Source organism: Oryza glaberrima, unplaced genomic scaffold, assembly GCF_000147395.1.
Source record: "Oryza glaberrima unplaced genomic scaffold, OglaRS2 ChrUN-Ctg46, whole genome shotgun sequence".
NCBI classification, from domain to species: domain Eukaryota; kingdom Viridiplantae; phylum Streptophyta; class Magnoliopsida; order Poales; family Poaceae; genus Oryza; species Oryza glaberrima.
In genome coordinates this window covers 36,851-62,868 of record NW_026267051.1, presented here as the reverse complement: position 1 = coordinate 62,868, position 26,018 = coordinate 36,851, and the positions used below count along the sequence as shown (strand labels likewise).

General features: G+C 46.2%; 1 protein-coding gene across 1 annotated transcript; it reads left to right on the top strand.

Annotated features, from left to right (window-relative positions):
- Positions 1-18,517: 18,517 nt before the first annotated feature.
- Positions 18,518-22,545, top strand: LOC127759548 (receptor-like protein kinase HSL1). Its single transcript, XM_052283982.1, has 2 exons — positions 18,518-21,345; positions 21,453-22,545. The coding sequence occupies exons 1-2, from the start codon at positions 18,762-18,764 to the stop codon at positions 21,935-21,937; spliced, it is 3,069 nt and encodes a 1,022-aa protein (XP_052139942.1). The 5' UTR covers positions 18,518-18,761; the 3' UTR covers positions 21,938-22,545.
- The last annotated feature ends 3,473 nt before the right edge of the window (positions 22,546-26,018 follow it).

The following is a 26,018-nucleotide window of genomic DNA, read 5'->3' as shown; positions in this document are numbered from 1 at the left end:
TTAGCTAACTGAAATAAACAATCTAAATACAACGGCATGCATTTTTTCCTAGGCGCTCAAAACGTACATGCATTTTTTTTACAAAGCAAATAGATTTGAAGTTGCAGTCAAGTAGTATTTACTATTTAGGTTATTAAGAATGTCCTGCACTCATCTTTAAGCTTGATTGTTGATCACAACACTTCCCTTCATTTTGAATGAAATATCTTGCTTTTATGCAACATTAGAAGAGAGCATCGTGCAATTTCCTTGCAAGCAGGATAATAAGTATCTACCGAAGCTTTGGTGAAAGCTCAACAAGATTGATGAGGACAAGGATTGAGCCATAGGAAAAGCCAAGGCTAGGGCTGAGCTAATATGCCCTTAACTACCCATTATATATTTTCAGAATTTCTATTGTATTTTTATAGGGCCTGAATTGGATTGCAGAGTTTGGCCTAGAACTTAAGCACTACCAGCCCTAGGCATGTCTTGGCCCCTGGACGAGGATAAATCATATCATATCTACGGTGGATTTTCACCCACCACTTTGCTCTCCATTATATATAATGATGATTCTTGCCGCATCATTGCCTCCTAGATTCTCCATTTCTTACCTCCTAATAAAGGCCAAAGCTCCTCACCTTTCACCACTTGATTAATTGAAATGGCTACATCGATCCTACGTATACTAGCTAACTAATTGAGCACTATTCAACGTTCAAAGGCAGGTCGTGTTCTTGGACTCGTGCACTGATGGAAAAAAGCAGATAAAAATGCTGTAATCCATTATAAGTTACATCACAGCCTTATCTTTGTGTATAAACAAATTGATTGCCACCATCCTGAGATATGTAGCATGGATTTGATCACTCAGTTCGGTTGGTGTCAAAAGGGACAACCTGTATATACACTCATCCATCTGTTTGGTAGCCATTTGCCTGAATAGTCCCCAGCTTCTGCGCACGCGTGCAGCTGGTTTATGAAAACGAATGGAGGCATATGCATACGTACTAAGATATGCCACTTTCCAGTGCCGGCCTGGCCGGTCGTTTCGTAGAGTTCTCATTTGGAATTTCTAGCTTGTCAGGATGCGTGATTCGCACAGTTTCTAGCTTACAGAAGGATGCGCAATTTGCGGCTATATATACTCTGTTTTGTTGATTAAAAATAAGACATACAGTATTAGCTTTTGACGCAGTCTAACTACTTACACATTAAACATTAAATGGTTTCTTTTTTTTTTTTTAAAAATACATTGACGGGGCTCTGTTATACTGTTAATCTATATACTCTGTTGACTGAGTTCTTTCCTGCTGAAATGGCTCATCAAGTTCAGCCCAAATCTTGGGTTTCTCTTTTTAGTTTATGGCAGATTATATGCATATTTTTTAAAGTTCACCCAAGACTTTGTTTTGATCTTTTGATTCTTCTTGATGTGGCATGCACTTGGTCCTCCTTTGTTTGGTATTGCTTATGATAAAAAAGACTTTGTCGGACTTACACTTAAATTCAAGCATACAATACTTGTTATATTCATAATGATCCACTCATGTTAGGTGCATTAGGCGCATGAAGTACTCTCTCCACCGGCAGCATCAAGTAATTTTTGACCGGAGTAACTAACTAAAGTAAATGGGGCTATGAAGAGTAGCCAATTAAGTTTGGAGAATAATTATTCTATGCATAGTCTAAGAGAAAATTTCCTTGCACATTACACCAGGAAAGAAAAGGCCCAAATCCATTATCTGCCATGGGGTAAATCGTTTTATTTCCTCATGCAATCGGCATTACAAATCCGCAAGCAATTCTCCATTAAGCTTAGGAAAAGATTTTAATTAAAAGATTTTTATCTAGAGGACTGAAATAGAGTTGTTGCTCCCAGCACTGACAAATAAAGGCCTCACTTCCATGTGCATATCTGTCACTATTTTAGTGTTATCCAAAAACTATTTCATGTGAGAATAATAATGCTTGATAACCTAGCTAGGAACAAACATTTCTTTCCATTCTATCTAAAGTAGTTGGGTGCTAGTGGATTTGTGGTGGCAACATAGAGCATAAAGGGAAGAAAGCCCAGCTGGGTGGAGTCATCTATCCAAGCTTCATCGCATATAATGGTTTTTGTGGATGGCATATAATGGATTCCGCTTATAGTTTAACTAGACCACCCTATATATGATACCTATTTTTTCTGAAAAAATAACAGTGGAGGATCGAATAACCATGGTCAAATTATGCTTGCAGTTGCAGTCCACTGAGGCACATATTCTCCTTTGAAATTCCAAAATCTTTTGGGGACTAAATTCCATTTTGTACAGCCATGCAATTAGAAATGCAAACCAGCGCTAGATCATGCTTGAAGCCACAGCTGAAACCAAGCTGTTGCCTCCATTGGTGCCAACAAATCTTACAACCAGTTAAGCTGTCGACAGGGTTAAACAACTAGCTTAATTATGTGGAGTAGGATATATTCTTCTTCTCTAAACAAGACCTAGTACGGAGAGTAGCGGTATTGGATCACTGCAGCTAAAACCAATTATAGGCGTTGATGTGTTTAGGATGGCGAAGTAGTACGGGCCGTTGGATTCTTCAACAGGCCTGATCTATCCTACCTACTCCCTCCGACCCATAATATAAGGGATTTAGTCTGTCCAGATTCATTGTCACTGTGTTTAGTTCCAAACTTTTTTTTTCAAACTTTCAACTTTTCCATCACATCAAAACTTTCCTATACACATAAACTTCCAACTTTTCCGTCACATCGTTCCAATTTCAACCAAACTTTCAATTTTGACGTGAACTAAACACAGCCTGTATTAGGATGTGTCACATTCACTCAAAATCCCTTATATTATGGGACGGAGGGAGTAGCAGAGACACACAAATCTTTCCGACCCAGCCAGCCAACCAGCCATGAATCTGACACTGGCTGATTTTTTTTTAAGCAACTCTGAAACTTTGTATGTTTTTCGAACTGCTAAATAGTAAGTTTCATAGATATATTTTCTACATAGATTTTTTTTAAAAAATCAAATAAATTTAGTTTTAAAATTTTGTATAATACAAGTTAATACTACTTAATTAATGATTCATCTGGTTTTCTGAGCTGTCAACCGCCGCAGGCCCGCAGCCAAACATCACTGCCCAACTTGTGCTAAAAGTTTGTGGATTGCTGATTCACGCAGGCGCAGTCCCTGTGGACGCAATGTTTTCAGGGTTAGGCACAGTAATCTCTTCTACGTACACAGAAAAACTCGCAAAGCTACAGTAGTGGGTCACTTGTGAAAGAAGATGCAACCATCTCATGGTTTGATGTGCACTACGCTTCCTATGGGTGATGTATGTGTAGGACAGTAGGAGCTGAGCTAGCTTGTTCGTGGATGTCATCTTCGCTCGTTTCGGCGTGCTATGCGGGTTGTCCTGTTCAATGATTATGCCAGCTACGCCTTCTCGAGCCATTGGCTCCGTTTGAGATATGTCGCTGATTGGATTATTGTAGGGAATTATCGATTTTATTGTAGCCGGGGCGAAGTCAGTCCTACGGCTGCTAGAACTTGAGCCCTAAGGTCTGCCTTCAAAATATTGTTTAAAATGTGTTAAATCATCATGTAAATTTTATAAAGAAAACCAATATTTCATTAGTTGACCTCTACCTTAGCTCTAGGTTTTTAAAATTTTTGGCTCCGTCATTGATTGTAGCTATAAGAAATGGCCGGCTCACCACTTTGGCTGGTCGCTCTGTGCTAGTACAGTCCGTGCTCTGTTGTATTCTGATCCACGCGTCCATGGCGATCGGGCTGCCGGGCTAGGTAATCAAGGCCATGGATAAGAAACACTGAGCTTTCCGGTGGACGGGCACAAACATGGTCCAGGGGAGGGGGTGCCTTGTCTCTTGGACGAACGTTTGCCGCCCCAGACCTGTTGGCGGATTAGGTATTGCTGACATGAGGACGGCGGGTTTCGCACTATGTCTTCGTTGGCTCTGGCTTCATCACTCAGGACACCCCTATTGGGCTAATCTGAAGGCTCCCCTTGAGCAAAGCGTCTCCGACATGTTCGCGGCGTCCACCTTTGTGCCAGGTGACAGCACATCGACTCTTTTTTGGACAGGCCAGTGGATCGAGGGTCGCTCGGTGGACTTAGCGCTAGATCTTCTCCCTATCGTGCCCCCACGGCTCCGAGCTTCACGCACGGTCGCTTTGGCCCTCGCTGATAACTCTTGGGTAAGGGATATCTCTAGTGCTTCCTGTCCAGCTCTCTTTGAGCACAGAGGTCCGTGTCCAGCTCTCTTTGAGCATAGAGGTCTGTCTTGTTTGGCGTTGGACAAGTGATCAACGCTACTCGGCTCGCTTGGCCTACCAGGCCTTCTTCCTCAGGCAGTAATCCTTCGCTTGCGTCGATCTGCTTTGGCGAGCTAAAGGCTTGCTAAATGCAAGCTTTTCCTCTGGCTTGCGTTCTAGCAGCGTTGCTAGATGACCGATCTCCTACAGATACAGAAGCGTGGTATTGACAGCTACTCGGCATGTCCGTCTGCTCCTAGGAGGTCGAAATGGCAAATCACATCCTCCTCGACTGTGTTCGCTCGCTAGGTCCAGCATCTGGTTCTGTCTCCACCTGGCCGGTCAAACCTCACTCCGGCCCGTGGCTCCTCTCTTTAGGCCTGGTGGCCGATTTTAAGAGCCTGTCTGTTGGAGCATCTTCACAAGGGTTTCGATTCCTTAGTCCTTATCGTCTCCTGGCAGCTGTGGAAGGAGAGGAACTCCAAGGTGTTCGATTACTCTCTTTTGTTGGTTTCGATGGTTCTGGGCTCCATTCTACAGGAAGGCCATATCTGGTATGCGCGGGTGTCACGTCTTTTGGGGATTGGGGACCTATTGGGAGTGTAGTAGGGCTCCGCCTCCACTCTCCCTCTTATAGGAGTAGCGTCCAGTTTTAATTAGCTTAGTCTGTTTTCGCTTCTTTCTCTCTGTTTCTCAGCAATGACTCTCTGGCTGGTTGTGGTGTGTAAGGGTGTGTTTGGATGGAGTGATATGGGTAGATAGGACATGGCCGCCCATTTTTTGTGGGTGTTTAGTTGCTGGGCAGGGGTGGGATGGGGCAGCCCGGGGAGGAATATTCCCCTCGATGCTGGATGGGGGGGATCCGGCCGATTTGCTCGGATCCAGCCACCCGAGCGCCCGGGTGAGCTGGGCGAGCGAGGGAGGTGGTCGCGTGACTCGCGTCACCCCGGGCGAGGGAGGGAGGGAGGCGGTCGCCCGGGAGAGCTGGCCGGCGTGGGATGCGGGCGCGGCGGCCGGCGCTGGCGCGGCAACGGGAAGAGGAACGATGGCGACGGGAGGAGGCGACGAGCTCGGAGATGACGATACGAACCCGATGACGACGACGGTGCGGCTGGCGGGAGGAGGCGCGAGCTCGGATGCGGCTGGCGAGAGGAGGTGCGAGCTCGGAGACGCCTGCCGGTGACGACGACGACGGTGCGAGCGCCGAGAGCTACGTCGGCGGGAGGCGGCGGCGCCTGCGGTCGGTGGGAGGAGGCGAGCCGGCGACGAGAGAGGAGGCGAGCCGGTGACGACCGGATCTAGGGGGCGCCGGTGAGAGAGGATATGAGGCTGCGGCGGGAAAGAGAGGAAGCGCGGCGGCGGGGTTGCCGGCGAGGGGCTGCCAGTGATTTCGAGAAGGAAATTTTTTCTTTTTTTGTTTTTCTCCTTCCCCTTTTATTTCTTTCTGCTTTTTTATTTCTATTTAGATTTTTTTTAGTAGATTGATATTTTTTGGGTGAGATTTTGGAGGGGTATACTAACCGCTAATAAAAGGGTGATTGCAACCACTCATCCATCCCACTCCCCCAACCAAACAAAAAAAAGGATCACCATATCCACTTTTATCCCTACAACCAAACAAAAAACTGTATCGCCATATTCACTCCACCAAACAAAAAATTGGATCGCCATATCCAGCAAAATATGGACCGCCATATCCTATCCAACCTTGACTGGGAACCAAACACACCCTAAATGAACTTCCCTTCTTCTAATATATTGACATGCAATTTTTTCTACGCGTTCGTGAAAAAAAGATTGTAGCTATAAGATAAATATTTTAACGTAATCATCGAGCTAGACATCCGATCACCGGCTTTTTCTTCCACACTTAATTATTTGTCCCAATCTAATTTCATCTATTTGAGCTATTTAAGCCCCGTTGTGCTAAGAGGTCCCCTTGCGGATGTGAGTGCAAGTGATGGATGTAAATTGAAAAAGAAAAAGGAAAACAATCTTTGAATGGGAGTACTGTGTGGAATTACGGATCTAAATCACAATATTTTCAGTAGAAATTTGTGAGATTCGCAAATGTACTTTTCGTATTTATCGACCTGCTGTTGTGCATATATTTTCTATATATAATAGAAAACAAATGTAATGTAGGCATGGAAAGAGAATGAGTGAATTTTCATCGGTTCTGTCAGGCCCAGTGTTTAGTACGATAATCGAGGTTATTGGACTTATCGATTTTGGTGCACATCAAGAAACCGCTCAGTAAACTAATGTTGTTTTTAACAACAAAACTATTTTTTTGAATTTTTTTTCTAAACTTCACTCGTTATTGTCAACCACTAAAACGCTAGTATGGGTTATTGACGAAACCACGGGCGAATGGTATTGAGTTAAGCGTTGCATTTTTGCAACCATGTAGAAGTATACTCCCTATCATAGACAGTAATGCAACTATATAGGAGCACAGGTTCTTTTTTTCCTCTCGCGTCGTCCTCCCCTGGTGCGGCACGGGAGGCGACGACCCGGCCGCCCCTCTCCCTCCCCTCCTCTCCCTTCGCCTCACCGCCGGCAGGCCGCAAGGACGGCGGCGGCGGGGCCCCTCGCCGACTTCTCTCCAGGCGGGCAGGGAAGCCGCCCTAGGTGGGACGGCGGTGACCACCAGATCCAGGCCGCTCCGGCCGGATCTGGCGAGGCGATGACTGGCGGTGTTGAGGATGGCAGCAACGGCGGCGGGGAGGGCGACAACGAAGGCAGGGGCGCGCGGCGTCGGGCGGCGGCGGCTGAAGACGGTGGAGATGGCGATGGCGGCGGGGATGGCAATGGCGGCGGGGATGGCGATGGTGAGGGCGCAAAGGCGGCGGCGGTGGTCCCGCGTGGGCTTGTGGTGGCGACGGCGCGGTGCCCGGCAGCGACGGCGGCGGCGTCTCCTAGATCCGCGCCTCTCGGCCGAATCTGGAGGGTGGCCAGCGGCAGTTGGCGGCGGTTGTGTGGCGATGACGGCAGCGGTGTGGCGACGGTAGTGGCGGCAGTTGGAGACGGCGACGGTAGTTGGCGACGACGGCGGCGGTCGTGGCAGTTGGTGGCTGCGGTGTCGGCTGGCACAGCAGCGCACATGGCATCGGGCGGCGGCTAGCTGCATGCTGGTGGAGGGCGACGGCGCAGCAGCAGTTTGCAGAGGCGAGGGCTGGTGTCGGTGGCAGCGACGACGGCGGCCGTGTTTGTGGAGGCGGTGGCGACGTCGGCGGCAGGGAAGGAGTTGGCTGCGAGGCGAGGATGGCGACAGAGAGGTGGCTGGGTGTTCGGCAGCAGCGGCTGCAGTGGTGGTGACCATGTTTGTGGTCACCGGAGGCATGGCGGCCTCGGACGGCTAGCCAAGGGCGTGGGAGACGACTACATCTGGCCGGCGTGGCATCGTTTGGTGGAGGGGTCGGAGACCGGCTTGGCACAGAGAAGCGCAGCCGATGGCAGAGGAGGCCGGCTCGGCGCGAGAGGCGCGGGCGGCGGAGATGGAGGCCGGCTTGGCGTGGGAGGCGCGGCTGATGGAGGGAGGCCGAATTGGTACGAGAGGCGCGTCCGGTGGAGGAGGCCGGCTTGGCGCAGAGTGGCGTGGCCGGCGGTAGAGGAGGCGACCTAGGTGTGAGGAGGAGCTACCGGTGGGTGTGGCACGGTCTTCAGCGCACGAAGGCTGGCCGGCGGAGGACGCCGGTGCAGCGGTCCCACATGTCGGCAAAGCTTGTGTGGTGGTGGAGCATTGGTGCGTCAGCCGTGGATTCGCAGGTGGTGAGCGGCGGGTGAAAACCTAGTCTGGCCTTGGTCGGACCGACAACGATGGTTATCCCTCCTCCTAAGGGCGTTGTTGTGCTGCCTCACCCCTCAAGGGTGATTGTCGGGCGAAAGCCCGGTCTTGGGCTTTTTTAGTCCTGACGGACGACGGCGGTGGTTTTTCCGTCGCTTATCTTCTTGAAGACATCGTTTTGGCATCCCCTAGGGAGCGATCTCGTCTGTGTCCCTTTGTTGGCCTAGTGGCGATCGGTCACGCTTAGCTGCGGCCGGTCCGGTGTTAGCCTTTTCCTGGGCTTGTGTGTTGGTGATGTCGCCGTGTGGGTGGTGGTATATTTTTTTCCTTTTTCCTAGTTACGAGCCTCCAGGGTTGTAATCTTATAATTTTTTCCTACTCTATCAATAGAACTTCGCACCGTCTCGTGCGAGTCGTAAAAAAAAAGAGAAGTATACTCCCTTCGCCCCGAAAAGAATCAACGTAGGAGGGATGTGACTCTAGATACATTGTCCCTCCTAGGTTAATTTTTTTTGGAACGGAGGGAGTAACTTCTATCTACATTTTCATGAGTGAGCCCCGATCTTTACTTCGCGTCCGTGAACCACAAAACCTCTTACGTCCAGTCAAAATGATCGTTACAAGGCAATAATTAATGATAAAATTGGTGCTGTTCGCATCATGATGTGCATGTATCGGAAAGCTACCAATATGTGTATTCACCCCCCTTTTATTTTTCTACAGTGCCGTCAGCGATTATTTCTAAAGCTTTTTATTCCAGTTCTTAACAGATACTGTACCTTAGATTTATCAACTTGTGACATCTCTCGAGATGAAGTACGATCCTTATACTACTGCAATAAAAAAAAAGAATTGTTAACCTTCCGTCATCCCTAAATCTTACGGATTTTGAGCCACTGGATATGATGCGATCCGTACTGTTTTTATCTCAGTACGATTAAATTAAGATACAAAACCAACTCCAGCGACCTCTTCTTTCTTTTCAGCATCAGCTATAACCTAAGTTCCAATGGAGGACCTATAAATTAGATTTAGGGTCCTGGGTTGGGGAGGGTGAGAGGGAAGGCCATTGGGCTTAGAAGGACGGCCGTGGGAGGTGGCGGCCCGGTGGTGGGCCATGTAACGAGCGGGCGGTGAGGCGGCGACGGCGCTGCCAAAGCTATGGGGTTGGCAGCTAGTGGTGGGCTGGTGTTGGTGGTAGGGACAAAGCGGAGCGATGAGTTAGAAGGCGGTGACTGGTGGTTTTGACTGATATATGGGCCCTCCAATTCGTGTAATTGCGTCCTGATTGTTTGGAGGTGTATTTTTGTCGCATGGCGGGTGTATTTTCTCCGTAATTGACCTGCATACATAGTTTTTCCAAAACTAGAGGAAATGGTTAGTTGTAAACTCCTACCACTAAGATTTGATACTATATTTTGTATTTCTTATGCATGAGTTGATGGTTAAAGTTTGTAGTTAATGACTGTGAACACCGGTTTGCCGCCATCTAGTTTTATTCCAAGTACTAGTAACGCCCCTGTGCATCACATATATAGCAAGACCGATGGAGCGGGTAGTCACACAACACAACATGCCGGGAGTGAGGCCAACCCTAGCACCACAACCGGTTTGACCGCGCCTCTGGCTGGTCTGACCGGCTCACCCACCTTCAGTCAGACTAGCAGACTGGTCTGACGTCACATAGCGACACCAGTTTGATTGATCCTCAGTCCGGTCTGACCACACTTCTGATCACCGGTCAGACCGGGCCCTGGTTCGGTCAAACTGACGTAATAGTCCCAGTGCAGGAGGTTGATCCTATTATTAATAAAGCTATTTTGCAGCATTGTCTAGTACCTAATCCACAAGTAGCCCCTATTGCTAATGCTATTCTAACGATTCCTCCACCCATACATAATGTTTACCATTATACTGTTCATGTTTATGGTGGGTATCCACAAGATGTTTGATATGCCCAATATAATCATTTTGCGACACCACCCTCGTAGGCCACAAAATCCACAACCAAGCCCTGAGAATATGGAAGAGAGTGTGAGAAATATTATTAGAGAAGCATTTCGAATTGAGCCAAAGAATCAGGCTAGGGTTTATCAAAAGCCATATCCTAATTATTTTGATAACATACCATATCCCCGTGGTTTTAGAGTCCCTAAGTTTACTAAGTTCAATGGTGAGGATAGTACGATCACATGGGAGCACATAAACCAATTCTTAGTACAATGTGGAGAAGATGCTTTTAAAATACGCTTGTTTTCTTCATTTTTGTCCGGTACCGTTTTTACATGGTTTACTTCTTTAATGGCAAATTCTATTTATACTTAGGCTCAATTAGAACATAAATTTCATGATTACTTTTACAGTAGTGAAACTGAATTTAGGATGTCTGATTTAACATCTGTTAGGAAAAATACAATTAATCTGTCACTAGTTATGTTAAGAGGTTTAAAGATGTTAGAAACCGATATTCTAGTTTGAATATAAGTAAAAGAGATTTGGCCAACCTTGCATATAATGGATTTCTTGTTCGTATTAAAGAGAGATTGAATGGCCATGTATTTTTCGATGTTAATCATGTGTTGCATGAAGCTCTAGCTCAGGAAAGCCGAAGAGTTGAGAGATAAAAGGTTCAATGAGTTGCGACCGTCGCCAAGACAAGAGTGGAGGCCTAAGCCAATGAAGGTTGAGAAGTCGATGATCGATCGAGATGATGAGGATGACAATGAAGGAGAGGGATCACCGGTTATTAGCAATAATTAGCTACTAAGGGAGAACATGGATGCCAACATGGTGTTTACATTGTGCCTTGGATGAGGCCGGAATTGTAGAACTTTCTCTTGGTCTAAGAGATACTCAAGAGGTGATATGACTGATAATTAGATTATCACCCTAAGACCGTATGTTCTATGCAAGTTCACCAAAAAGGCATGGGGCATGTGTTTACACCCAAATTTGGCACTGAAACATGAAATAGGAAAATGTTGCCAAAATTTGGAAAGAACCGGGTTTCCTTCACGGGGCCGGTTTGACGGCCACCTATTGGCTGGTCTGACTGATGATGTTTGGCCGGTCAGACCGGTTGAGTCCGAGTCCGGGTCAAATTTCATCGGGTCTCAGGTTTCATTGCTTGGGGAGGTGTTTTTTGAGTTCTAATTGGTCTCTACCCCGAGTTAGAGTGGAGGAGGTCTTGTACAAGGCAAGACTAACCCCTTTATTAGGGCCAAGGCCGGTTCAATTGGACACGCAATTTACATTCAATAGAATTAGCCAATTGAATCGCTCCACCGTAAGACCGGCTTAGTTCGAGTCCGGGTCGAATTTCATCAGGTCTCGGGGTTTCCTTGCTTGGGGAGGTGTTTTTTAAGTTCTGATTGGTCTCTACCCCGAGTTAGACGTGAAGGAGGTCCTATGGGAGGCAAGACCAACTCTTTTGTAAGGGCCAAGGCCGATTCAATTGGATACACAATCTACTTTTAATAGAATTACCCAATTGATTAGCTTTTTTCAACATGCCTCTATTATTTTTGCGTAGTTCTAGCCTAGTTTTGTTCATCTTTGTCGATTTGCGTCATAGATCGTCCGCCTTCCATGCGAGAGTGCAAAATTCCTTTATAGGTTTGTCTTGTAAACATCCTGTTCACCCACGAGACATGTGTTTATACTTTGTTCTATCTAAATCAGCTCCGCTAGCCGGTTTAGTCTTACTAAACTCATCTTGATTTTGCTTTTGGCTAGATCGAGGTGGTTGGCGACTCCATACCACTGCAAGGCATTTAGGTGTCCCGATTGTGATCATTTTCTTGCCAAAAAAGCTGCGAATAGTTAGCAACCAAATATGTCCTAAATTATGATAATTCTATTTTATTATGAAAGGAAAATTTTCAACTGTTAGAATATGTGTCGAATTTTCTAGTCCTTGGACTTACAGTTATAATTGGACTTTGTAACATGGCATCCCTTTATATAGAGAGAGGGCACCACAATGTAACCAATACGCAGGGAGAGAATGGTGACAAGGCCATGGATTCGTAGTGGCTAAGTTCAATGTTGGTTGGGAGGAGCACCCATAATCAGAGCCCCGAAGATGTAGGTTTCGACCAAACTTTGTTAACGAATATGGTGTGTTTCTATGTCGTCATTTGACATGTCTTGGGTGATCAATGACTAAAGCGATCGAGAAGGTTAGTTGTTGTTGTTCTATATCGACTAAATTTTATAACATCCTAAATTTTGATTGAAAAGTCCATCTAGCATCCTAAAGTTTAAAACCCAACATCTAGCCCCTTAAACTTTACAATACCATTCAATACGACCCCTAAGGTGGTTTTACAAAGTCCCTTTTATTTAATTTGCATATACGATGGTTGAGTTTTAATGATGTGACATACCTATTGGACATATATGTTAAAATTTTCATTTAAATCTTTCTTTTTATCCCTTAGAGTAAAGTGCTTTGGCGGTATCCCTTAGGATTGTGTCATATAAGTCCCTAAACTCTCAAAATGCATATCCAGGTCACAGAACTTGTCAAAGTGTATCATCTAGATCCCAAATTAACACATCCCCTATAGGACCCTAGGTGGCGCTGATGTGGCAATGCCACGTGGACGTGACGTGTCCTTTTCTCTTTTTTTCTTCTTTTCTTTTTCTTTTTCATTTTCTTCTCATTCTTCTTTTTTTCCCTTTCTTATGCACGAATCACAGACAAAGAGAAGAAATGGAAAAAGAGAATAAAAAAGGTAAAAGGAAAAAGATAAATGGATCCTATTTGTCAGTCAAAATAATACCACGTCATATCCGTGTGGCATGCCACATCAACGCCACGTAGCATCCTGAAGGGGTTGTGGCGATTTAGACCTAGATGACACACTATGACAAGTTCTGGGACTTGGATATGCATTTTAAGAGTTTAGGGATCTAGATGACACACCTCTACAAGTTTAAGTACCGCCCCGTACACTTTACTCTATCCCTTATTCACTCTCACCGCAGGAAAAGTACTAGCGTAACAATAGCATGACATCACTGTACAATATAAATTGACAACATACAATCGATGAGACGTAAATATATTGTATAACTTACATAAAATCACCTGTTTAAAATCCTAAATAAGCAAAACCACGGTCTAAAAACACCTTAGAAGGTAATATGAACGGTATGTAAAGTTTATATGGTTGGACGTTCAATTTCAAAGTTTAGAGTGTCACATGATCTTTCATCCAAAGTTTAGGGGGGGCATTTGGACTTTTTCCTATTATGCAAGAATGACATCACATATTTGATTGATACTTTGGTCTGATATACTCCTCCGTTTTAATATAAATGTAACCTAATATAGATGTGTTTATAGGTTTTACTTGTATTGGTACGGAGGGATTACATCAACGACCCTTAAATCTTTAATATTCGAGTCGTTGGTGATGACGGATACTACCCCCACATTCTTTATACTAATAATCTCTGTGGACCGCTGTGCACCATTGTGCAATAACTTATGCAACATTACCTTTTTTTTCATTATTTTAATGGTTTATTAATATGAAAATAGGTCAATGGCGACCTTGTCAATTGCCATGCTGTACATGGAAGACCACAGGTCAATAACACTTATTAATGGGTCTGCCAATTGTGCCAGCCAAAAATAATTCCATATATGCAGAAATCATTGCCCTGTTGTCTTAGTTTTGGCTTATAACCTGCAACCAATTTTGAATTCTAGAACAAACTTTAGGGCTTTTTCTTGACCGTTCATCACTTAAACTTAAATTCAAAACTATCAAAATTATAAATTATCTTACCGTAAAATTATTTCTGGTCGCTTCTGTAACATGTCTTCAGTTTATAAACCGCTGTAAAAAATTCATCGAAGTAGGCCCAGACAATAATCAGTAAGCACTAAAATTCATCTACGGATCAGCGTGGAATAGTCTAGGTGGGAGCCACTGCCCACTGCCACCACAGTGCTAGTGACAAAATGCTCAATTTACATTATTGGAGAGGACTTTGAAGATTGACTTGCTGACCACTGGCGAGGCAATCAGCCAATCACTGACTGGCACTGGCAGCCACACACCAATGGAGGATCGACTCAGACCCCGTTTAGTTCACACCAAACTTTTCCTAAACTCTCAACTTTCTATCACATCACATCACATACAAAACTTTCCTACTCACATAAACTCTCAATTTTTTTTCAAACTACCAACTTTCCTTAAACTTCTCCCCAATTTCAAAAACCCTCACAAGCGAAACAGCAACTAGAAGCATGGCAGCCAGTGCAAGTGGCTGTGATGCACGGGATTTTTTTTGTTTGAACTTTTTATTTTTAAATTTTAAAAGTAGACCTCGAAACCTATTTTTAAAATAGCCACGTCAGACTCACTAGCATGACCAAATAATACTACCACGACAACCCCTTGTGGCATGGCAACTGGTAGCATGTTGTTTCACCGTGCGCAGCGTAGTGAAAGTTTTTTTTATCCCGGACAAACTACACTATAACTAGTATTTGCTATAAATTTTTTACCATCAATTCATTCAACAACATAAAAATTTAATGGGGTTTTCACTAGGAAGCCTGGGTGGCCGTCCGAGGTAGCCGGGCGGTGCCTCCACCTCTGGCCGTGCCAACGAAACTATCGTGGCAGGAGTTTTGTCACGCCAGTAAGGTTCTCATGGCAAAAACAATACCTTCGTCACATCGGGTGGGATGCCTGTGCCAAAGAAAAGTTTAGACTTGAAAATAAGTTTTGAGTGAGTTTATTTTTAAAGCAAAAAAATTAAAAGTTACAAAAATAATTTTGAAAATCGATCACATGCCTTAAGAAAGATTGGTGTTCATACCATGGCTCTGGTTTCTGAATTACGATGTTTCAGGGCTTGTTTAGTTGGTGAAATGAAAATTTTTGGGTGTCATATCGGACGTTTGACCAGATGTCGGAAGGGGTTTTCGGACACGAATAAAAAAACTAATTTCATAACTCGCCTAGAAACCGCGAGACGAATCTTTTGAACCTAATTAAGTCGTCATTAGCACATGTGGGTTACTGTAGCACTTGTGACTAATCATGGACTAATCAGGCTCAAAAGATATCTCACGATTTACATGCAAAATGTGCAATTAGTTTTTCTTTTTATCTATATTTAATACTCTATACATGTGTCAAAAATTCGATGTGATATTTTTACGAAAAGTTTTTAGGAAAAAAATAGGACCTCAGTTCAAGCTCGTTTTTGCAGCCCCAATGATTGGAAAGAGGCCATATCGATGATGTATGGGAGATGCACTTGATAATGTAATGACAAGAGATGTATCATTTTTTAACTGTAAGGTTCCGTGTTTATTCTCTAACATGTTTATATTTACTTTTTAAAAAATATTTAGAGGGACATCTATCCCATGCATTATGTTTTCCTTCGGAAAAAAAAAGATGGTTTTAAGAGCAGAAAGTTTCCACACCGACGATGACACGATCGTCGGTGTTGGAGAAGTCTTCTGCAATGCCGTTCACTCATCAGTCACCAGCACACTAGGATCAGATAAGCGGACGATGGGCAGTCACGGAGGCACCTCTTTGTCCACAAGTAGCTGACGCAGACATGCGAGTATAATAGGGCCAATTCCCTACATACCCATGTAATTTCACCTAATTCCTTGTACGTTCCTGAAATTTGTTCTACGTTCCTGAAATTTGTTTGATCTCTTATATACCTCTCAGTTTTTATTTGGATCCCTTACATACCCATTCCGTTAGGTGACCATTAGTTTGACCGTTAGTTATGGTAGAAATTACTTTATTGTCCTTGGTATATTGTTAAAAGCTAGAAATGTTTTATGTGTAAATTATTTGAGTTGTGAAAACCAATAAGGAATAAATTACTAAATATTTGTTATGAATTTTTAAAAATAAAACATTATTTCATTAAAATAAAAAAGATTTATTGTAAAAAAAGTTCTGCATAAAATTTGAAAACTACTTTTCAACAAATATTTAGTGAAAAAAGATTCGTTATGAAAAAACAAAGGGGATGTAATTAGTTTATCACAAATTAGAAAACAAATTTAAAATTTTTAAATAAATTTTAGATCAAATTTGATGAATTTCGTATATCTTCCCAAAAATTTAAACCTAAATAACATTTAGTTTTTGCTCTTAATTTTCTGGTGAAACTAATGTATGGATTTAATCATAATTTTTTAAAAATAAAAAATAATAAGTTTTATTTTTTAAGTTGGGCATTAAATGATTATATTGCTTGTATTTTGTATAAGTTAATTTTTTTCATATGAAAATTTATTGGGTAGGTACCACATATGTATAGTATGGGTAATATAGTCGTTTTAAAATATTTAACGGTCAACTAATGGTCAATTAACGTAGATGGGTATAGAGGAGATCAAAATGAAAACTCAGAGGTATATAAGGGATGATGTCAAGGGTATTGAAGGAATTGAGTAAATTTTCAGGGGTATATAGGGAATTTTCTCAATATAATATACTTTTGGTTCTCGTTGTCCTGCTAAAATCTGATAATACTACTGTACTTCGCTAAGATGGAGATAGGGATTGCGGTTTTGTAGTAGAGAAGGTAGAGATTGCGTCGTGTGAATTGTTCCATAGTTTTTGAAAAAAAAACATAAAAATTGTGTTCTGTTTTTCTTTAGAGAAGACAAAGATTATTCTGTTTTGTGTTCGAATTTTTCAAAACTATAGATTTTCGTTATCCAAAACTAGGAACGTAGACTACGCATAAGTACAGATACATTTTGCAGTATTGCTTTAAATTTTATTACGACTGTTTATGTTAGCATGATATTTTTGAAATATTTTTTCCTCCATTTTTATATGTTTTGGTTAATAACTGGTTTAGATATTGGTTATATTTTTTTTCTTATTACCCATGCAACATATAAACTCTATACTAAAATTAAAACCGTACAACCTTAAATTTATGAGAAAAATTGTGTCACAATAGGAAAGAAATTTGAAAATATACTTTATTTTTTTATATTTCGCATTTATATACCTGGCTATGATTAATTTGCAAAAATATACTCAATCCGCGGAACGGTTGCGCGGGAGCGAGGACGAACCTGAACCGGTCGCGCGGAACCGAGATGCACGATCGAGTCGGTCCCGCACGTCTGGACTGCGGGATCAAGTCGGTACCGCGGCACCGATGCGTGGGAGCGATGGAGCCCTCGGGATCGCAAGTGAGCACGGTGGTACCGCAGAGCGGAGGCGAGGGAACGGCGCTGTCCCGCGGTTCCAACGCGTGGAACCGTGCAGGTCCCGTGGTCCTCCCCTTCCACGTGTTGTTTGAGCTATGTTCTTCCCCAATTTTTTCAACTCATCTGCGTACACGTTTTTCAAACTGCTAAACGGTGTATTTTTTGTAAAAAGTTTCTATACGAAAGTTGTTTAAAAAAATCATATTTACTTAATTAATCATGTGCTAATGGTATGCTCCGTTTTCCGTGTATAGGAGATCCGTTCCATTTCGGGAACTGAGATGTGGGTGCGGCATGTGGGAGCGCCGGTCCCGAGCATCCGGCATGCGGGAGCGTTGCCGCTCACCCGCCCTATGGTACCGGCACGGTACCGCATCCCCAGCCTGCGGTACTTTAGTACTAAGTACTTTATTATTGTTTCATACGGAATACTTTTTATATAGAAGGAAGGTGTTACATTTTTTTAATATAAGATATAATCTATTCGTCTAATATATTGGATCTACCAATTTAAGTGAAAATCGACGGTAAAATTAGATGATATCATGTAGCAGTCTAGAAGCATTTGTAGGAGCGCCACGTGATAACTTAAGAGCGTTTATAGGAAGTTTAATGAATTTTTAATATATAACAGATTTTGCTCATGGTGGGTTTTATATGTTCTAGGGTCAATAAACCCATCATGAGCGTGAGATACCTTCCCTTCTGCACACGTAATATCTATAAAAATCCATGATGCCACTCCATGCGAGAGAGCTTAGTTTTTGTCCCGACTAATAGCATCTTGTGACAATTCCATGATTTATAGGGAAGCAGCACGTAGGCTACAAAAGAGCAGTGCACAACGAAACAGAGTGCTGCGAGTATACCTGAAATCTGAACTCTCTGAACCTGCACCAATTATTCAGAGTTTCAGATATGGTCGATCGAGAATCACACGATCGAGTGTCTTCAGCAACAAGAGACGGTGGATACAATCTCTCCCTCTTTCTGCCAAAAAGATAGAACATATCACGTGTATGTAAAGCATAAAAAAACTTTCGACAGAACAGAATAAGAACATTTCGACTAGGAAACGGCAATTCCATGCTCACTGCATGTCCTTGCTTCCAAGTTCCGTATCATAGTGATATATAATCGCATATATATCAAACGGAACATATTCCAAGTAATTGTCTTCTACTACACCAGAAGGTGATCATTATTTTCATGCTTCTAATCTTAAATACATTCAAGTTGGACCGAAGAGGACAGCATAGTGCTCAACTGAGAACTCACATATTTCTATCAGAGCATCTTTCACTCTCTGGAAGGATTGGTGCTAAAAGAAAGCTACCACGCCGAAGACTTGACCTGTGAGGTAGCTAGTGACGCACTTTGGTTGATCTCTCTCTCTCTCTCTGCCTATCTACTTAAGATCACTTGGACGCCATGTCTGAACATCCGATCCAAGAACACACCACACTCGCAAAAAATGGCTGTCTACAACATCCTCATCCTCTTTCTACTACTATTGCTCTTCTCTCTATCGGCGGCGCAGCCCAGCGCCAACGAGCAAAAACTACTCCTAGCAATCAAGCAAGATTGGGACAACCCAGCTCCACTCAGTTCATGGAGCAGCACCGGCAACTGGACTGGCGTTATCTACAACAATATCACAGGACAGGTCACTGGCCTCTCCTTCCCAAGTTTCCATATAGCCAGACCAATCCCAGCCTCCGTTTGTAGCCTCAAGAACCTGACCTACATAGACCTCTCTTTCAACAATCTCACCAGTGATTTCCCCACGGTGCTCTACGGTTGCTCAGCTTTGGAGTTCCTTGACCTATCCAACAATCAATTATCCGGTAGACTTCCCGGTGACATCGACAAGCTGTCATCGGGGATGCTGCACCTCAACCTGTCGAGCAATGCTTTTGTTGGCGATGTGCCATCGGCTATTGGAAGGTTCTCGAAGCTCAAGTCGTTGGTACTTGACACTAATCGCTTCAACGGGAATTACCCGGGTGCCGCCATTGGAGGCCTTGTGGAGCTTGAGATGCTAACGCTGGCGTCCAATCCGTTCAAACCGGGTCCAATTCCCGACGAGTTCAGCAAGCTAACAAAGCTGACGTATTTGTGGTTGTCATTTATGAACCTTACTGGGGCCATCCCTGATGCTCTATCAACATTGACGGAGCTTACATTATTGGACATATCAGTTAACAAGATGCAAGGAGAAATCCCTAAGTGGATATGGAAGCTCGAAAAGCTTGAGCAACTGTACCTCTTTGCAAACAAGTTCACTGGTGGGATTGGCCCGGACATCACAGCTCTCAACCTGCAGCAGCTTGATCTGTCCATGAATAAGCTCACCGGACCAATACCAGAAGACATTGCAAATATGAAGAACTTGAGCTTGCTATACTTGTACTACAACAACCTCACTGGACCCATCCCGACAGGTGTCGGTTTGCTACCAAACCTAACCGACATCCGTCTCTTCAATAACATGCTCTCTGGTTCCCTACCACCAGAGCTAGGAAAATATTCAGAATTGGGGAATTTTGAGGTGTCGAACAATAACCTGTCTGGTGAGTTGCCTGATACGCTCTGTTTCAACAAAAAGTTCTATGACCTTGTGGTGTTCAACAATAGCTTCTCCGGCGTGTTCCCGGCGAACCTCGGGGATTGCGAAACCATCAACAATGTCATGGCATACAACAACCACTTTGTCGGGGATTTCCCAAAGAAGATATGGTCATTTGCACTGCTCACCAATGTCATGATTTACAACAACGAATTCACCGGCACTCTACCAAGTGAGATATCACCTAACATCACTAGGATTGAGATTGGGAACAATCTATTCTCCGGTGCGCTCCCATCCGCCGCCATCGCACTAAAGAGCTTCAAGGCGGAGAACAACCAGTTCTCCGGAGCACTACCGGATGACATGTCGAGGCTCGCCAACCTCACCGAGCTGATCCTCGCTGGCAACCGGCTATCCGGCTCGATTTCGTCGTCTATCAAATCATTGACAATGCTGACCGCCCTCAACCTTAGTAGAAACCGGATTTCCGGTGAGATCCCCTCCGCCCTCGGGTGGATGGACCTAACCATGCTTGACCTCTCCGACAACGAGCTCACCGGCGACATACCTCAAGAATTCAACAATCTTCATCTCAACTCTCTCAACCTCTCTTCCAACCAGCTCTCCGGTGAGGTCCCCGAGACGCTGCAAAACGGCGCCTACGACCGTAGCTTCCTTGGCAACCCCGGCCTATGTGCCACCACGGACATGGCCATGAACCTTCCGCCGTGTGGAAGTGGCAATGGAGTCCGTAACAAGTTGTCCATGAGCCTGATCACCGTCTTCTCGGTGCTCGCCGGCGTCTTGTTCATCGGCGCCGTGGCCATCCGGTTGCTGATGCTCCGGCACCAGAAGCGGCGGCAGGATCTCGCCGGGTGGAAGATGACGCCGTTCCGTACTCTAGACTTCTCCGAGTGTGATGTGCTCGGCAATCTCCACGAGGACAACGTGATCGGCAGCGGCGGCTCCGGCAAGGTGTACCGCATCAACATCGGCGGCAAGGGCAGCGCCGGCAAGGTGGTGGCGGTGAAGCGGCTATGGCGGACGGCGGCCAAGTCGGACGCGAAGAGCGACAAGGAGTTCGACGCCGAGGTGAGGATCCTCGGGGAGGTACGCCACATCAACATCATCGACCTCCTCTGCTGCATCTCCGGCGACGACACCAAGCTGCTCGTCTACGAGTACATGGAGAACGGCAGCCTCGACCGGTGGCTGCACCGCCGCGACGACGGCGGCGCGCCGACGGCGCCGCTCCAGTGGCCGACGCGGCTGTGCATCGCCATCGACGCGGCGAGGGGGCTCAGCTACATGCACCACGAGTGCGCGCAGCCGATCATGCACCGCGACGTCAAGTCCAGCAACATCCTGCTCGACCCGGCCTTCCGCGCCAAGATCGCCGACTTCGGCCTCGCCAGGATCCTCGTCAAGTCCGGCGAGCCGAATTCCATCTCCGCCATCGGCGGCACCTTCGGCTACATGGCTCCAGGTGAGTTCATCACAAGATTGATTCGTTTGATTTGATTTTGCTCGCCATCGATCGAGCTAGCTCATGAGAGTCAAGTGTTCGACGATATGTCTGTCTCGTGGTCGCAGAGTACGGGTGCAGAGCGAAGGTGAACGAGAAGGTGGACGTGTACGCGTTCGGCGTCGTGCTGCTGGAGCTGACGACGGGGCGGGTGGCGAACGACGGCGGCGCGGACTGGTGCCTGGCAGAGTGGGCGTGGCGGAGGTACAAGGCCGGCGGCGAGCTGCACGACGTCGTCGACGAGAGCATCCAGGACAGGGCGGCGTTCCTGGAGGACGCCGTGGCGGTGTTCCTGCTCGGCATGATCTGCACCGGCGAAGACCCGGCGTCGCGGCCGACGATGAAGGAGGTGCTCGAGCAGCTGGTCCAGTACGACCGCACGTCCAGCGCGGCCGCCGCGTGCCGTGACAACTCCGGCGGCGCGCCGTCGTTCTCCAAGGGGAAGAAAGACGGGAAAGGGAAGAGCTCGTCGGCGGGAACGACGGCCGGGAAAATGTGGGGCGCCGGCGCCGGCGACGAGGAAAGCGGCAGCTTCGTGGCGCATCCGGTTTAAAGCTGACGTGGCAACTACACGAGTCGCTGTAAATTATGTAGTTGGATGTAACGTTTTCTACTTCTACTGTACAGCGTAGTGAAAACCGGGTTGTGGGAGGAGGTTGGGGGGAAGGGGAAAAGGAAGATCATTGAGTTTGGAGGCATGGCCATGATTAGAGCTTATGATTAGGACGCGGTGATCGGTTGTGGACCTGGTAGCGGAGAGCCGCTCGAGATGGAATAGACAGCAAGATAGGGCACTCGCCGCCGCTGCCTTAGGCCTTGTTCGGTTAATCCCCATAAGAGAGGGATTGGAGAGGATTTATTCTATACCTATTATGGTGTAGAATTATTCTCCCTCAATCCCTTCCAATTCTCTTCAATTCCCTCCAAACCGAAGCCCTCAGGTAAGAGAAGGGGTAGGGCAAGGGGGACCAACACAAGTCCCACTACCATAGCGCATCTGGTTTAAAGCCGATGTGACACCGATACAAGTCGCTGTAAATTATGTACTTCTACTATAGAGTGTGCAGGGAACAAACATGTTGTGTAAGGGTAAAAGTGTGTCCACCATATTTGTGTCCAATTGCTGAAGGCATAGAAGTAAAAATAAATTTTGTTTCAGAACGTGATTGTTTTAAGTTATGTTTACTTGTAGAGATGAGTGCTTGAAAATTTCGAATAAATTAACATGTTCGAAAATATAGATTTTAGAACCCATTTGAAACAAAGAAAAACCATATGATTGATGTTTCTCACAATTTTTCTGCAACATTGTACTTTTGTAAAATCTTAGTAATTGTAGTCTATTTCCTCGCGTTTCTTGGAACATGAGGGCCCGGACACAATTGTTTGCTTCAGGGAAATCAGAGTTCAGACCCTTACATATATACCTTTGTGTTGTAGTTATTCCAAAATGAAAATGAGTTCAGGGTCTGTTTAGATCCCTTAGCAAGTTTTTTCATGTTGTCACATCGAATATTTGGACACATACATTAAGTATTAAATATAGATAAAAAAAATCTAATTGCACAGATTGCGTGTAAATTACGAGATGAATCTTTTAAGCCTAATTGCTTCATGATTTGACAATGTGGTACTACAGTAAACATTTGCTAACGACAGATTAATTAGGCTTAATAAATTTGTCTCGCAGTTTACGGGTGGATTCTGTAATTTGTTTTGTTATTAGATGTCACGCCCCGAACTAGCCCTGAGCGGAACTAGCCCGTAACGCTCCAAATTAACCTGTTAATCGATGCCAGTCCCAGGAAACAGTGCTGGTATCACAGGAAGACAGTATATCACAGCAACAGAGGTCTCTTTATTATAGAGTAGGAGTACGGTCATGTTGGGCTGCGGACAGATCCCGAGCTCACAATTGCATTGCAAAAGGGAAAGCGGAAGCCAAGACTTGGACCAATCATCACAGGCGCGACTTGGGAACTAGGCCGAAACCCTAAAACTCATCGTAGCCGACTTGCTCCTGGAAGAACTCGTTAGCGGGATCCACTTCATCTTCTTCAGCAACTGGGGGGGAGGGTTATTTATATAGAGCAAGGGTGAGTACAGGAGTACTCAGCAAGCCATGTAAATGTTTAATGCGGGCTTCAAAGGGAAGGCTGTTGTTTTTGCAATTGATTTTATTTAAATTCCTTTTTGAAATGACTAAGTGAGTGCTTCTCAAATGACACGGATGAGGCAGTGTGTCTCGTCCGGTCGGAGTATGTGCAATGTATCAGTCTTTGAATTGATCAAGGTTGGCACCTGGCCAACTGCTTTCAAATGGCCACCCGGGCCTGGCTGATCCCATCAGCCGTAGATTTTCCAAACATCAAACCCATTCCACAGCAGCAAATTCACAAAGCAGTAGTCAAACAAAACTACGCTAGGAATCACCTCACATCCGCCCATGACCGTGGGCACAGCTGTTCGAACAGTTTAATAACCTCTGTAGAGGGGGTACACTTTACCCACACGACGTTACTAACCCGGGTCACCCAGCCCGTGCAGAACAGCCACGTCTGGCGACTTTGAGGCTTTCACGGCAAGGCATTTCCAAAGCTGACACAGGTTCACCATATGCCAACGAGAGGGGTCCCAGACCAACACCAGATTAGGTCCCAGACCATACTGTGCCAGGAAGCCCGGGGGTTCTCCCCGACACCACCCCGTTGAATCCACATGTCTCTTGGCATCAAGGCTCCCCCGATTAGCAATTTACTCAGCCAGGGGTGTCCCATTTCACCCATGTGGTCGCACTTGTTTTATGTTCGGATGAAATTCCAAGGAAACGGTCCTTAAGTGCAAGAGCGGGAAACCGTACACCCGGTACGTTCCCCGGTCCGCGGTTTTGGAAATTCATTTAGTTCGCAAGCACCGACCCAGGTATCGGGTTTTCCAAGTCTTTTGTAAAACCCAAGTTTTACCCATCGTTAGATATTTTATTTTTTGAGGGGGGGGTGTTCCGATGCATGTACCCGAAGGCCCGTGCATCGCAGCATAACAGTTGACAAAGGAAGTCTAAGTGTTCAATAATTCAAGGAGGGTAATTGCAGCAATTAGGATTAGGGGGGGGCGGCAGGCTATCTCGCAAGCCGCGGCCGAATTACTTGTGTAAATCCTATTCATGCAATATTTGCGAAAAAGAAATACTTAGATTTAAATTATAGGTGCAAGATGATCAAAGGTGACTTGCCTTGCTCGAGATCTTGAGCTTGATCCTCGAAATCCTCGCACTGCGGGTCTTCGGGCTCCGAAACTACACGCGAAACGGGACAACTCAACAAATGGCGAAAATAAAGCCCTATTATTGACCTCTAGGCGTGCCATTAGATAGATCTCGAGATTTGAGGAATTTTGGAAGTTGAACGGAGTCAAACGGTCTTACGGTTAGGAAGATATTGAATTTCTAAGTTTATTGGATTTTTGGTCTAAAGGAAAAGGATTTATTTAAATCCCTTTTGAAAAAGAAAGGAAAAGAAAAGAAAGAGGGAGGGAAATTAGACTTTCCTCGGGCGGCTAGGGCGAGGCCCGAGAGTAAGGGGCGGCTCGGCCGAACTTAACGGGCCGGCCGGCCCGAGAAGGCGGCCCAAAGCGCATGCGTGGGCGGGGAGGAGAGAGGGAGCCGGTGGGCCGGGTCCACCTTGCGTGGTCCCAGGTGGGACCCGCTTGTCGGCGGCTCGGTTCACCGTGAGCGAGGAGCACGCGACGCGGAGCTAGGGGTCGGGCGGGGCGCGGCGCACGCACGCGGCTTGCAAGGGACGCGGGTACGGCGGGCCCACACGCAGCCTCGCGGCTCACCGTGGACCATGCGCACGGGGAGGGTGGAACGGAGGGAGTGGCTGACCGGGTCAGCCGATCCGGTCGTGCCGAGGTGGCTCCGACGTGGCGCCTACGTGGCTGCCACGCGGGCCGGCGGGAGGTTGAAGAAGGCGCCGGCCGGAACGGACGGCGGACGGTGGCTGCGAACGGCGGGGCGAACCACGGCGATACAGGCGAAAGCGAGCACACCGGGTGGTTGCACGAGATGAGGGGAGACGAGCCAACGGCTCGGATTCGTCGGAGGGGGGGCTCGACGGTGGCGGATTGCGGCGGCGGCAATCGGCGGCGAGGGAAGGGGGAAACAGCGACGGCGCGACGGGAGATCGATTCGGGCGAGCTAGAGCATCTATGCGACTCCGGGAATCCGTCCCTTGCGCCGGATTAGGAGGAAACGCACCGAGGGAGGCCAGCGACGAGAGGCGCTTCCGAGCTCGGGCGGCGACGGCGGCGAGCACACGGCGAGCGACGGCAGCAGTCGGGGCGGCGCCAGCTAGCTACTGGGGTACTGCTCGAGCGGCTACTCAATGCTAAGGGGAAGAGATGGAGCGAGGAGGGAGAATGGAGAGATGCACTACCGTGCGGGACGGGGCGCAGTGACGAGGGGCCGACGTCACGGGAGTGATCTCTCCGGCCTCAGGCCGGGGAAGAGGAAGAAGACGAGCTCCCGGAGTCCCCTTCCGTGTCCACGAATGCGCCGACTCCTCCGGCACGCGTGGCAACGAAAGGCGGCGGCGAACAGAGCACGGGAGGCGGCGACAATGGAGTGGAGGCGATGG